General features: G+C 48.7%; 1 protein-coding gene across 1 annotated transcript in view; it reads right to left on the minus strand.

Moving 5' to 3' along the window:
* The window catches only part of LOC106589612 (fatty acid synthase-like), a 30,354-nt gene that overhangs the window by 8,165 nt on the left and 7,731 nt on the right, over positions 1 to 14,458 (minus strand). Inside the window, 25 exon segments of the mRNA XM_014179802.2 lie at positions 126 to 329; positions 649 to 803; positions 1,008 to 1,123; positions 1,209 to 1,373; positions 1,585 to 1,986; positions 2,091 to 2,407; positions 2,687 to 2,890; positions 3,002 to 3,181; positions 3,353 to 3,538; positions 4,036 to 4,116; positions 4,294 to 4,485; positions 4,781 to 4,956; positions 5,211 to 5,326; positions 5,493 to 5,696; positions 5,880 to 6,014; positions 6,181 to 6,275; positions 6,648 to 6,837; positions 7,189 to 7,376; positions 7,543 to 8,029; positions 8,193 to 8,327; positions 8,523 to 8,638; positions 10,079 to 10,201; positions 10,371 to 10,571; positions 10,697 to 10,870; positions 11,108 to 11,260. Coding sequence (XP_014035277.2) covers positions 126 to 329; positions 649 to 803; positions 1,008 to 1,123; positions 1,209 to 1,373; positions 1,585 to 1,986; positions 2,091 to 2,407; positions 2,687 to 2,890; positions 3,002 to 3,181; positions 3,353 to 3,538; positions 4,036 to 4,116; positions 4,294 to 4,485; positions 4,781 to 4,956; positions 5,211 to 5,326; positions 5,493 to 5,696; positions 5,880 to 6,014; positions 6,181 to 6,275; positions 6,648 to 6,837; positions 7,189 to 7,376; positions 7,543 to 8,029; positions 8,193 to 8,327; positions 8,523 to 8,638; positions 10,079 to 10,201; positions 10,371 to 10,571; positions 10,697 to 10,870; positions 11,108 to 11,260 — 4,695 coding nt within the window.

Below are 14,458 nucleotides of genomic sequence, written 5' to 3' on the forward strand. Positions count from 1 at the left end.
GTTCATTACTGGTATAGCCTCAGAGGCAGTTTCCTAGAGGACATGTCTGTATGCATCTCTGTGTGTGTGTGTGTGTGTGTGTGTGTGTGTGTGTGTATGTGTGTATGTATGTGTGCGTTCTTTACCTGGGATGGCGTCCGGTGGCAGTTTCCCGGTGGCCAGCATGATGTCTCTGAAGTTGAGGGAGCTGTAGTAGACGCGACACAGCTGCACATGGGGGCTGCTCGCCACAAAATGGCGGAGGGGCGAGGCGATCCAACGCAGCGAGGAGAGGTCACCACGGGTCAACACGTTAACGTAAGCCTGCTCGGTCAACTCCTCACTCAGATCTGAGGAGAGAGCGAGAAAGGGAGAGCGAGAGAGGTATTAAGCTTTGTAGCATGATCAACAGAAGATTAGGAATCCATTATTGTCCAAGATGAACGTTTTAAATCAGCATATTCTTGAGCCTAGGGCTAGTCTGTGACTATCAGCTATTTTAGCGTTTATCATTAGGGAAGCACTTTTTTTCCACTGCAATTTTATCAAGCTCCTATGCAATGACTGAACGTGTGAAAGTTCTCTCAAGATTTCTCATTGGGTGTAACTTTTGAGATCTCGCTTGAGCAAGAACAAGAGAGAGGGCAGATGGTGGTGTGGTTGTCGTACCCTGAGAGATGAGCTGGTGTCTGAACACTCCCCAGTGTCCATCCCTGAACACGTTCATACACAGGTCTCCCTCCAGCACAGACCGCATGGAATTATGGGCAGGCTGCAGGGTGGGCGCCGCAGAAGACTCACACAGGTTGGACACAAATGCACACCTGGAGAGAGAGAAGAGAGAAGTACAGCATTAGTCTGACTCACTGTATGATTCACAGCCTATCAATTACTTTTATAATATATACACACACACACACACACACACCTGTGCTTTTAAAATGCTACTACCAATCCAATCCTTTCAGATCAAGTGTCAAGGGGAAGAGGGGCCAAGGTTTTTTTTTCAGACCAGGCTTTAGTCTCACCGTATGCGGCTGCCCCCGGGCTCCTGGCGTAGACAGTTGACCATGCCCACCACCCCAGAGTGGCCCTGGGTAGCAGTCAGCCAGACCGGAGAGTCTGAGGGCTCAGCCAACGTCGCCTGGGGGGGGGGGAGAGAGAGTTATTAGGGCTTATAAGCACTTATTAAGGAGTTATTAACACAGAGACACAGACATTTCCCTCACCTTGAGTGTGTCCACCCACTGGTAGTCCATGCTGTCCACAGGCAGGAAGATGGGCAGTTTGCTGGGTAACCGACGGCGACACAGGAATAAGGCAGAGCCATAAAATGACTTCCTGACAGCCACCAAGTTGAGAGACGCATCAGAGAAGGCTTTCTCCCACTCAGTCTAGAGAAGAGAACAATAACAGGATTAGACATCATAGGTAATAAAATGTTGTCACAAATGAGACTATATGTATGGCCAGTTTATGCATCCTCACTCACTAAACACTGACTGAAGCTAATAGCGTAACGTGTGGCCCTGCTTTAATATCTGAAGGGAAGCTGGGGGCTAAGGATTCATCTGGGTATCAGTTTTCCACTGCAGTGTAACTGACCTGGGAGAGCAGTCTCTGCTGGTTGTTCTGGCTGTCCTTGGAGGTGAGGAATGCCACCATCTCCCCCAGCGTCTCTCCCTTCAGCAGGGTGTGGAGCATCACAAAGCCCCCCTCCTTGGCCCCCGAGGCCAGGTTCCCCACCACCACCTCAGCCCCGGCCCCCAGGGGACCCCAGGCGTGGTTACACACCACCAGGTCGGCCCCACCGACCGCACCCCCGGGCACAGGGCCCTGCTGGGGGTCCCACTGGGCTGAGGTGACCCCCATGGCATCCAGGGTGGTCTGGTGGGGGGTCAGGAGGTCGAGGGTAGTGGCAGTGGCGACGTAGTCGAGGCGGAGCATGGGCTGGATGTTAAGGAGGGGCACGGCTCGGGAGAAGAGATGGCCGTCGTTGGAGAGGGCCTAAGGTGGGGCGAGACAGAGCAGGGGTTAGAGAGAGGAGGGCGAGAGAGAGAGAGAGAGAGAGCGCGCTCATGACCACTGCTGTATCACATCTTTGTTCTCACCTCCAGGACTTTGATCTTCCCGGGGGTAGTGTTCTCCAGGGCTGTGTCCAAACAGTGTCTGAGGGCTGGGCCATCCAGTAGGCCATGTAGCAGGGGGTCCTGGAGGAGACAATCCCTCTCCTTCTCAACAGTCTGCTCCAGCTCTGACCGCAGGTTCCCGTTCAGCTCTAGACCACAAAGCAGGGACAGCAGCCGCAGCAAGCCAGGCTCAGCGGACTCAGGGCTGGGGACAGCAGGATCAGACACCCCCTCTAGACCAGGGATGGAGAGCTTAACGCCCTGAGGAGCCAGCTTCTTCTGCAGCTTGTGGATCAGACCTGGAGAGATGCATGAACCAAGGGTCAGACAGAGGGTAATCAATTTAGTACTATGGCTTTTTTAGACTAACAAAATGTGAAGTAAGATCTGCCTTTGACATCAGATTTGCAATTTCTCTGTTTACATTGTCGTGAGACTGTTGTAGAAAGAGAGAATACAAAGAGATTGCTACCTATTATTAAAAAACGTTAACTGTGATTTTAAACATTGAATCTGAAAGCAAAAATGACTTCCCACTGTTTGGATGATAAAGGTAGCCAACAAACATGAACTCTAACCTTTGCAGTTCTTGAGCTGGTCTCCCAGCTTCTCATTGGCTGACAGGCATTCTGTCTCTAGGTAGGGCACAAACAAAAACTCCTCCAGGGTGGGCGGGCTCTGTTGCTGTTGGCGACGCGGTGCCACCGTGGCGTGGAGACCACAGATCTGCACTCCGCCCGCAACGATGTTGTCAAGGCAACGGTTGACGTGGACGACCACGGCTAGGTGATGGAGAGAAGGTAGAAAAACAGTTTTAAAGAAATGTAACGGCATCCTTAAGTGATTAGTGTGTGTGTTTGTAGTGGGCCTGTGTACATGTTTTATTTCTATACCTTTGTTACCCTCTCCGTATTCAGTGACCCTCTCCTGGTGGACGGTGGGGTCGACACACACAGAGCGGATCCGCGTTGGCAGGCGAAGGCTGCGTCCTGATAGGCCAACCACGATCATCTGCAGCATGGTGTCCAGGAAGGTCACCCAGTTACCCGTCCACTGCAGCTTCCCACTGTCACCTACAGCCAGAGACAAGGATAGAGCAGGGTCAGAGGGAAACCAGTCAACCAATAACTGAGGAAAATAACTTATAGTACAATCTACAACTAGCCACCTTAGTTGCTACCCAGTATTAAGTAGGCTACTTCATAAAGAGGTTCACAATGGTTTAACTTTTTCCTCACACACACCTGCATTGTTGGACTCCAGGATGCCCTGGAATGTCTTGCCGTAGTCATAACCACGGAGACGGAGCTCCTTGTAGATGTCGTGGGCTGTCAGGCGCAGTTTGGGGTCACCATTGTCCCCGGTGACAGGCTTACCAATCTCAGAGTGGAATGAGTCCAGAGCAGCGTCCTCCAGAATGCTCACCTTGCCTGCACAGACAGAGAGAAGTATGGGATAGGTGACTGACTGAGGAGGACCAAGGAGAAAGCGTGTAGAGTTTATAGTATGTATTACTATGTCATAGACCTTGAATGGTTGTATACACTAGTTGCTATTTAAGCAATAAGGCCAGAGGGGGTGTGGTAAATGGCCAATATACCACGGCTAAGAGCTGTTCTGTTCTGGACACAGCCCTTAGCCGTGGTATATTGGCAATATCCCACAAACCCCCGAGGTGCCTTATTGCTATTATAAACTGGTTACCAATGTAATTAGAACAGTAAAAATAAATAGCCATACCCATGGTACAGTCTGATATACCACGGCTGTCAGCCAATCAGCATTCAGGGCTCAGTTTATAATATGTAACAGATTGAATGAGTCTATATACACTAGCTATTACCATGCAACAGAGCACATAGAAACAATCCTTTACATATCAAACATTTATCTCGGATGCTTATAGGAGAGTATAAAGCATGCGTACCACTGACAGCCAGGTTGCCGTTCTCAGAGACCTCAAACCGACTGGTGGCACGCATGAGACGCACCTCCAACTGGACTGACCCTGACAGCGAGAAGAGGGGAAGGAGTAAGAGAGAAAAGGGAGCGAGACAAAGCACATTGAAGAAAGGTCATAAATGTACCACAGTAAAAGACTGACAACCCAAACAGACACCCTTGAGGCGACAGACAACCAACGATCAAACTCTTCCCCTCCCTTCACCATCCGTCCCTCCCTCACCGGTCTTGGGTAAGATGGTGGCCCTGTGGATGGTGACGTCCTCGAAGGTGACAGGGGTGGTTTCCATGACAATGCCGAGGCTCCTCGTCAGGGTCCTCCAGGCCAGTACCAGATAACCCGTCGCCGGGTACAGGACACGCCCGTCGATGCAGTGGCCAATCATATAGTAGTCTGGAGACTCTGGGTTCATGTCTGGGGGGAGAGGAGATCAACTACGTTATTGTCTGTGTGGGTGTGTGTATTCTGTATCGGTGTGCCAAGAGTGTGCAAAGCTGTCACCAAGGCAAAGTGTGGCTACATTGAAGAATCTCAAAGATATTTTGATTTGTTTAACACTTCTTTGGTTTCCGCATGATTCCATATGTGTTATTTCATAGTTTTGATGTCGTCACTATTATTCTACAATGTAGAAAATAGTAAAAATAAAGAAAAACCCTTGAATGAGTAGGTGTGTCCAAACGTTTGACCGGTACTGTATGTCTCTCACCAATGTTATAGATGGTAGCTGAGGTGGACCCTCCAGAACCAGCAGGGAAGTCCTCAGCCTTGGGTACGTCCCAGGTCTGGGAGTGGTCCCACTGCACCAGGGGGGAGATCAGCGGGGTGCCCACGGGCACCGGGTACTCCACGGGCGGGTACAGCTGCTTACTGTCCACGTTGATCCTGGACACAAAGGAGAGATGCTTGGTATTGAGACATCTGACCCAAATATAGCTTTTTGACATGCATGTTTTAGCTTGTACTAGGGGCTAACAGAGTTTATAAGAGTAAAAGAATGGCAAAGTAAGGTGTGAAGGCCAAAAATAATATGCACAACACCAGTTAAAGCTGTGTGTTTAAGCTAAAGTAGGTTGAGAATAGAATCAGTTGCATAATGATGATATCAGAGGCGTGGCGTGTCAGCAGCAGGTACTGACCCGTTCATGTAGACCTTGCCGATGTGAGAGAGGAAGAACTCCAGGTTGTTGGCGTGGCCTCTCCTCATCAGGGGCAGGATGGAACACGTGGGCTTCAGGCTACGCTTCAGGATCGCCTGCAGGGGGAGACAGAGCAAGGTTTCACACAGTAATGATGACAAATATGCTGCATTTTTGTCAGACGTTGGTGTGTGTGTGTGTGTTTTTGAGAGGAGAAAATTGTCACAGCCTTATCAGGCCATCCTATGTTTGTGTGTGTTTGTACATTGTGTGTATACTAACCTGCAGCAGAGCGTGTGGTGCTATCTCCACCACCACAGCATTATCAGGCACCAGGCTGAGGCCCTCCTGGAAGAGGACAGGGCTGACCAGGTTATTACAATGGTAATCTGCTGAGGAGTACAGAGCCAGCGAGCTGTCCCAGTCCTTCTGGGGGATAGATGTGCTGATCCACCTGGCAGACCTCTGCTTCGGCTCCTTGATCACCTACAAAAGAGAGTGGAGATGGGGATTCAGTATATTTGGCAGGTGACTTGAAATTCAATTCCCAGACAGGCGGAAAGCAGTCTGTTTTTTCAATTCATGCATTTAGTTTCAATTCCCTTTCTGAATTGAATTTTTTAAGTTAGGTTTTTGGACTGAGCCACACAGTCATAAACGTTGTCTTACCTTCTTGAGAGCAGCCAGCAGGGCGGGAGCAATGGAAGCCATGTAGTAAGAATGGAAGGCTACACCAGCACTACGAACCTCCTTGGCAAACACACCACTCTCCTTCAGCTCTGCTACAAACTTACTCACTGCCTCCTGCATACAGAAGAGCACCGTGTCAGTTTCAGGCTTTTACAGGACAAAAATGTAGCTTACAGACAGAATTGGTCTAAATAGTTTAGTATAAAAAAAAAAAGGGTATTTAAAAATAGCGCATAAAGCTATTGATAGATGCAAGGATTTGAACCAAAAATGTGTTTACCGCAGGGCCAGAGATGGTGACGGTGTCTTCAGCATTGTGACAGGCTGGAACCACACCCTGAGGACACTGAGCCTTACACTCTGCCCATGTCAGTCCTGAGAGAGAGTGAGAGAGTGAGAGAGTGAGGAGAGAAAAAAGTAGATCAGCGAGCACAACACAAATTAATCCAAATCAAAGTTTATTGGTGGATACACAGATGTTATCTCAGGTGCAGAAAAATGCTTGAGTGTCTAGATCCAACAGTGCAGTAATACCTAGCAATAAAGATGAACAGTTATAAATACAAAAAGTTACATAAGCTGAGCCATGGCTAGAATACAGTATATACATATAAAGTGGGTGAAATGGAAACATGATTAAAGCAACCAGTGTTCAATGGCTGTATGTACATAGGGCAACAGTCTAAGGTGCAGGGCAGAGTACCGGGTGGCAATTCAAAACAAACACCCTCTCTTTTTGGTCCTTACCGACTGCAGCCATGCCCCCGGGGGGCAGGTTAGCCTCCTTGATGGACCTCCCTCTCCAGTAGGCTGCCAGGATAGCCTCACTGTGACTGAGGGATCCGTCTGCGTAGCCACAGGCCAGCTCTCCCACACTGTGGCCCACAATGCCGTCCGGCTGCAGACCCAGCTTCTGGAGCAGGTCAATCTGGGCGATCTGAGAGGGGGACAGACAGAGGTTACTTTTATGAGCATGCTACAATAATATAAATATGATATGCCTTTTAGCAGACGCTTTTATCCCAAGCGACTTACAGTCATGCGCGGATACATTTCTACACATGCTCTACCAACGGAGCCATACAGGACCATCTTAAATGGTCATCTTCATGATTGCCTTTGATATGTCAGAGGCATTGTGTGCTTTTTGTCTGTGCAAATAACGGACAATACAGTCCTATTTCCATAGCCTTTTGGTTTCAGTGCCCCCCAATCTTAGTTAAAATGGTGTCCTACCCTCAAAAAAAATGGTGATTTGCCCTTAGTTAAGATGGCTGCTCTGCTGTACCTGTATGGCGGCAAGGCCTACGAAGGCTTGGACGGTGTCCTCGAAGGTGCTCTCGTCTGCCTCCATGAGCAGACTGGACACACACATCCCCGTGTCCTTCAATGCTACGTCCGAACGCAAGATGGACTCCCTGAACTCTGGCAGCTGCATCAGACTGCGGCCCATCCCACCCCATTGGGTGCCCATACCTGAGAGATACACAAGTGTTAACACACACACACCTTTCTCCTAAACCACTGCTTTCATCATTCGAGGTAGAAGTTACCCTTAACCACATATCCTGATCACATGAACCTGCCCCCAATCCTAACATTAACCATTAGGCTGAGGCTTGGAGAAACTCCTCTCTCTTACCTGAGCAGATGTACCACAACGGTCTGGGCGTGGCCTCAGTCTTCTGCACCTCTGTGACATCATCCTTGGAGCCAATCAGAGTGTAGCCCCTGTAGGGCATCCCGGCCGTGGGTACCCCGGACACCTCGTTCAGCAGACACAGGAAGTTGTCGTCGCCCGAGTGTTCCTTCCCCTTGCTGAGGAGGGCGGAGACAGCCTCCTCTGTGCGGCCGCAGGCCTGGAGGAGCCTGGGTACTTGAGAGGACACAGAGGGGGTCTTGGGGGGCACTTTAAAGCTTTTTGGTGTGTTGAAACCAGGGGGGCGGAGGATCACGTGAACGTTAGAGCCGCCAAATCCGAAAGAGTTGATGCCAACGATGCCGCCGCGGACTGGTATGGGCTCGTTGACGACGCGGAGGCGGCCGTCACTAAGGGCAGGTATGTCGGTGTTGGGGCTGTTATAGTGGATGTTGGGAGCCCACACACCTCGCTCCAGAGACAACACAACCTGGGAGAGAGGGAGAGAGTGACCGGGAGAAAAATATAAAATATGGAGGGGGAGGAGAGAGATGGAAAGAAAAGTGTGTTAGTGCTGGGCTTGCCTGCACATATTGGGACTTCAGAACACTTTTGTCCTGTACAGAGGTAGCCCAGACCATTCCAGTTCTTACCTTGGCCAGCGCAGCCAGGCCAGAGGCAGGCTCTGGATGGCCCATGTTGGACTTGGTGGAGCCAATGAGCAGTGGGTCACGCTTTGAATGACAGAACACACTGACAATGCCATTCACTTCCTGCGGGTCACCGACCTGGGAGGAGAAAAGACGGAAGTCACCAGGGGAAACAAATACTGAGGGAACCAGATGTATCAGGCGGAGGAATGTGACAGAACACCTTCCACAGAACATTACGTTACTGGGTGTGGTGGTGATATGATCCAACAACAATGAATCAAGTGTTGTGTGTGTGTATATAGATAGGTGTGTGTGTGTGTGTGTGTTCACCTTGGTCCCGGTGCCGTGGGCCTCGATGTACTCCACCTGGTCAGGTGTGATGTTGACCTCCTGGTAGAGAGAACGTACCAGCCGCTGCTGCATCTCACCTGAGGGGAACGTCACACCTGGGAAGAACACACCAATCAATACATGACTTCATTTAAAACAACTATTTTGTAGCCATTCAGAGGACTTTTAGGTAATTTGGTATAACAAATGTCACCGACGTGCAGTACCACGAGTGGCTAAGAGCGGTGAAGGGTAAGGTTGTCCCTGGACGCTGATCTCGAGTCAGTTTAGCATTTTCCACACTAATGGTAAATGCTAGGGGGGATGGAGGGAAAACTGATCCTAGATCTGTACCTTGGGAAACGTCACCCCGGAGCGGCTAAGAGCTATGTCACTGTTTACGGGGCCATTAGCTCATGGTGCCCTTGTACCTTAGTCATCCACTTCAAATTGACTGGTAAATACTGCAGGCTGGTATGCTGTGACTGGATCACCAGTCTGGGAGTGTGTTTATTGTGGTGTGTGACAAAGACAGACAAATTGGGCAGAGCAGAGGGGCATGGGAGCGAAGTGTGGTATTGAACATCCTAAAATGCTGAAAGCGTGTGTGTGTTCCACTCCGGAGAATCTGTCCCCTCTTCAGCTTGGTCGCATATAAACACATGCCTGCAGTGCTAAGTGTGTGAGGAGGGATTGGGGGAAAGGTTAGAGTGTGTGTGTGTGTGTGTCGATTACACCACATTAATAGGTCTATATTTCAAAAAGAGTTGGAGCTGGCACTGGCCGGGCATTAGCTAGATTACACCACAAACACAGATGACAGGGGAGTTACACTGGGGCGTCAGGAAAACACTAGGTTTTTAGCTGCCACACTCAACGTGGAACTTTTTGCCAGCGTGAGCAAAGCCACTCATTTATCAAGTGTTTCTCGGGCGTGAGTCACGCGTCAAATTCTTGAAAATAGAACCAGAGTGTAATTTCACGCTGAGTAACACAAGCCTCTCATGGAGCCATGCCGAGTACGCCCAGGCTTCGTTTCCATGAATAGGAGCATCTCACGTTAGATCTAAGTTACGAGTCTAGTGTAGCGGGCCTGTTACATTGATTAGAGTCTTCAAAAGTGGTGTTATTTCTTCAAGAGTTGAGTCATAGTGGGTCAGTGAGGCCTCACAACCTATTGGGCAATAGGCCAAAAGACATTATGGGAAATGCAATTGTTTCTCCACAAAAATAAAGTTTCTACTGGGCTACTGCTTGGCATTTACAGGACAGGACACTTACGTAAGCCAGGCCACACGTTGGGGGTGAGAAATATAGTGGACGTCGTACGTAACCTACCAGAGGGTTGTACAGAAATATAACCATGTTGCTTACAGTCATCAAATCCTTATAGATCTGGGGAAAGTTAAGGGGTAGGAGATATCAGACCAGGAAACAATCCTAGGGTTTGTGAGGTCTGCCTCAGTGCCTTGGGGATAGGGGCTATGCCTAGGGTTTCATTCCAGACAGGGCAGGTACCCTCCGTGCTGTGTTATATAAATGGGGTGTTGGCTCACCCTGCTCCTTGTATCCGTCAGTGTTGTTACCAGCGTTGAGTATCGTGGCGTATACCCTCTTAGCCATGGAACGTCTGGTCAACAGTACCGCCACCGCAGCCTCCGAACGGCAGTACCCGTTTCCTGGGGGAACACAGAGAGGAGCGCACCAGGAAGTAACGTTAATGTGGTTTCAGGGTCGGACCAGGAAATATTGCAGCTGTATGTGGGTGTGCTTTCAGCATTTATCTTCAACATTTAGTTCTGTACATTGCGATTTTCTGAACACGAACCAGGTCTCTCCCCCTCTTACCTGAGGAGTCAAAGGACTTGCAGGTTCCTTCCGGACTGAGCATGCCCAGCTTCATGAACTGCACAGAGGTGTTTGGCTTGAGCAGCAGGTTGACCCCGCCCACCAGGGCGGCATCACAGTGGCCGTGGCGAATGGCGTTGAAGGCATTCTCCAGAGCCAGTAGGCTGGAGGAGCAGGCGGTGTCGATGGCTGTGCTGGGGCCTGGAGGGACAGAGAGAGGAGACAAAAACACAGGAGACTGTAGAGTTAGGGCTAGATTAAGACAATTGATACCATGTGACAAAACTGCTTGAGAGAACCCACTGCCGTGTTAGATGAGATCATACCGTTGAAGTCAAAGAAATAGGAGAGTCGGTTTGCGAACATGGCACGCTGGCAGCCCGTCATGCTGTATCCTAGCAACTCCTCAGGGTCTCTGCTGAAGGCCTCGCCCGCCTCCGAGCCGCTCACGCCGATGTAGACGCCTGTCCTGCTGCCACGCAGCTCCGTCGGATTCAGACCTGCACACACATTACACCAATGAATCTCACACACACACAGGTCTATAAACGTTAAAACATTAACTTCGTGACATGTGGGTAATCTAACTAATGTGTGGACGACAGGAAGAGTAGCTGTTGTGATAGGAACAGCTAATTGGGATCCAAATAAACAAATACATTTGACTTGGTATCTTTACACAGTTTTCCCAAATAAAATCTACTCATCCATCCACCCCTCATCACCCCTCTCCTCACCTCCGTCGACAATGGCTTCGTAGCCGATCTCCAGCATGAGGCGTAGCTGGGGGTCCATGGTGTGGGCCTGTTTGGGGTGGACCCCGAAGAACGCTGCATCGAACCGGCTGATGTCCTTCAGCTTGCCGTTCCTCTTTGGAAGACCGTACAGACCTGGGAATGACACATGCATTGAGGGATAAATAAGCGGATAACTGGGTTTCCCCAGACAGCGTGTGTTCTACCTGTAGTCGCTGACTGACTGGATAACCTGAATAATTTCCCCATGAATGTAATAGTGAACATATTCATTTATGTAATCATTTTACACACAACCTAAAGCAGGACTATTCCTTCCTCTCAGTAATTTTATGCAGACAAGGGCCTTTCCTTTCCTATCCCCTTCCCCTCTTCTTTTCGCCATTCCTTTTCTCTCCTCCCTCCCTCCCTCTATCCCTGCTTTTCCCACCTCTCCTGTGGTGTGTGGTCTTAGGGGCGCCGTTCGCCCGGAGCCTTTTAGTACATGAATGCGAGCTTTAGCTGGTTGCCAGGCACTGACTGATGAGAGGTGCTATTCACAGAGAGGAAACAGAGGAGAGAGAGAAACCAAGCAAACGAGGGAGTAAGAGAGAGAGAGACAGCTAGGAAGGTGAGACGGGGCTAAGAAGAAAAATATGGAGGAGAAAAGCAGAAAGAGAGACCGAGCAAGAAAACAAAACGGAGTGAATTAGAGCCAGAACGAGTAGGAGAAATAAAGAGGAAGGAGAGAGAGAAGCTAAGCAAGACAAGCCAAGGAGTAGCAGTGCCAACAGCCCAGCTCCTCAGCCAGGTGGTGAAAAGCAACGGCAAGCAGAGCAGCGCAGAGCAGACTGACATGACACCTTCAGCGACTACAGAGCAACTCTTACACGTCAGAGGCTCGTCGTACAGCTAACGGCGACCAGCACTCATTTGGGTTCATGTGGGTTACTGGGTAGTGATTAATGATATGTGTAGCATCTGGATTGCTGATGCTATGTATCGGCCATTGAGAGGCTTTGAAGCCACCGGTCAGCCTATTGGCACTCCATAGTAGGAGCAGTCCTCCATAGGAATGAATGGAATTCTACAGTATTTCAAATAAACTGACAATATTACAAGTATTTAAGTATGTTTTTGTTGTAGTGGGGACAAGAACATTAGTTATAAAAAATATATATATATTTTAAGATGTTATATATTTTTTGTTTAGCTCACATAATCAAAAATGATACACAGAGTATAGAAAACATGAAGAACACCTGCTCTTTCCATGACAAGATGAATCAATGTGAAAGCTATGATCCCCTATTGATGTTACTTGTTAAATCCACTTCAAAATCAGCGTAGATGAAGGGGAGGAGACAAGTTTAAGAAGGATTTTTAAGCCTCGAGACAGTTGATACATGGATTGTGTATGTGTGCTATTCAGAGGGTGAATGGGCAAGACAAAAGATTGAAGTGCCTTTGAAAGGGGTATGGAAGTAGGTTCCAGGCGCACTGGTTTATGTCAAGAACTGCAACGCTGCTGGGTTTTTCCATGCTCAACAGTTTCCTGGTCCACCAACCAAAGGACATCTAGCCAACTTGACAACTGTGGGGAAGCATTAGACTCAACATTTGCCAGCATCCCTGTGGAACCCTTTTGACACCCTGTAGAGTACATGCCCCCGATGAATTGAGGCTGTTCTGAGGGCAAATGAGGGGGGGGGGGGGCGGCAACTCAACATAAGGAAGGTGGTGGCATGGTGGCAAGATGGCGGCATCAACACAGCCCCCACCCCACACACCGCCCCAGACCATGACGGACCCTCCACCTCCAAAAATTGATCCCGCTCTAGAGTACAGGCCTCAGTGTAACCCTCATTCCTTCGACGATAAACGCGAATACGACCCTCACCCCTGGTGAGACAAAGCTGCAATTCCTCAAAAAGAGCACTTTTTGCCAGTTCTGTCTGGTCCAGCGATGGTGGGTTTGTGCCCATAGGCGACGTTGTTGCCAGTGAGGCCCTGCCTTACAACAGGCCTACAAGCCCTCAGTCCAGCCTCTCTCAGCCAATTGCGGACAGTCTGAGCACTGATGGAGGGATTGTGCGTTCCTGGTGTAACTCGGGCAGTTGTTGTTGCCATCCTGTACCTGTCTCGCAGGTCTGATGTTTGGATGTACCGATCCTGTGCAGCTGTCCGTCCTGTCTCCCTGTAGCGCTGTCTTAGGCGTCTCACAGTACAGACATTGCAATTTATTGCCCTGGCCACATTTGCAGTCCTCATGCCTCCTTGCAGCATGCCTAAGGCATGTTCACGCAGATGAGCAGGGACCCTGGGCATCTTTCTTTTGGTGTTTTTCAGAGTCAGTAGAAAGGCCTCTTTAGTGTCCTAAGTTTTCATAACTGTGACCTTAATTGCCTACCGTATGCATGTAAGCTGTTAGTGTCTTAACGACCATTCCACAGGTGCATGTTCCTTAACTGTTTATGGTTCATTGACCAAGCATGGGAAACAGTGTTTACCCTTTACAATGAAGATCTGTGAAGTTATTTGGATTTTTACAAATTATCTTTGAAGGACAGGGTCCTGAAAAAGAAACATTTATTTTTCTGCTCAGTAATTAACATTTATTTTTTTGCTGAGTAATTAATATATATCTCTATCTATCTGACAAATGGGCCAGTAAAGACTGGAGGAAGCATTCAGCATTCTACTCATTAACCTGCCCACATTGATGGTGATGCAAAAGAAAGGTACAGCTAAGCAGGTCTTTGGTCAAGGGAAGGGAGGTATTTCCTATCATGTGGTTGATGTAACATTCCATGACTATGCAGTGCACCCACATCATTTATGGCAGATGTTAGAATTAAATATTGGTCTACTGTCACATCCTGACCAGTATAGGGGTTATATGTGATTGTAGTTTGGTCAGGACGTGGCAGAGGGTATTTGTTTTATGTGGTTTGGGGTGGTGGTTTGTTTAGAAGGGTGTTTGATTTATTATTTCCGGGTTATGTTCTTTCTAGTTTAGTATTTCTATGTTAGGTAATTGGGTGGACTCTCAATTGAAGGCAGGTGTTTGTAGTTGCCTTTGATTGAGAGTCCTATATATAGGGATGTGTTTTGTTTGTTAATTGTGGGTAGTTGTCTTTAGCACTGCTGTTATGTGTATAGCCTGCTAAACTGTTTCCTGTCGTGGTTTCTTTGTTTTTCCGTGTTCACAGTCTTTATTTAAAATAAATATAATGATGAGCACGCAACCCGCTGCGCCTTGGTCCTCTCTTCACGAAGACAGCCATTACATCTACAATGTATGTTTTGGTTCAAATCTGCAACCCAATTTATGATACGAGCTACTCATCAATT

Source organism: Salmo salar, chromosome ssa28, assembly GCF_905237065.1.
Source record: "Salmo salar chromosome ssa28, Ssal_v3.1, whole genome shotgun sequence".
Classification (NCBI taxonomy): domain Eukaryota; kingdom Metazoa; phylum Chordata; class Actinopteri; order Salmoniformes; family Salmonidae; genus Salmo; species Salmo salar.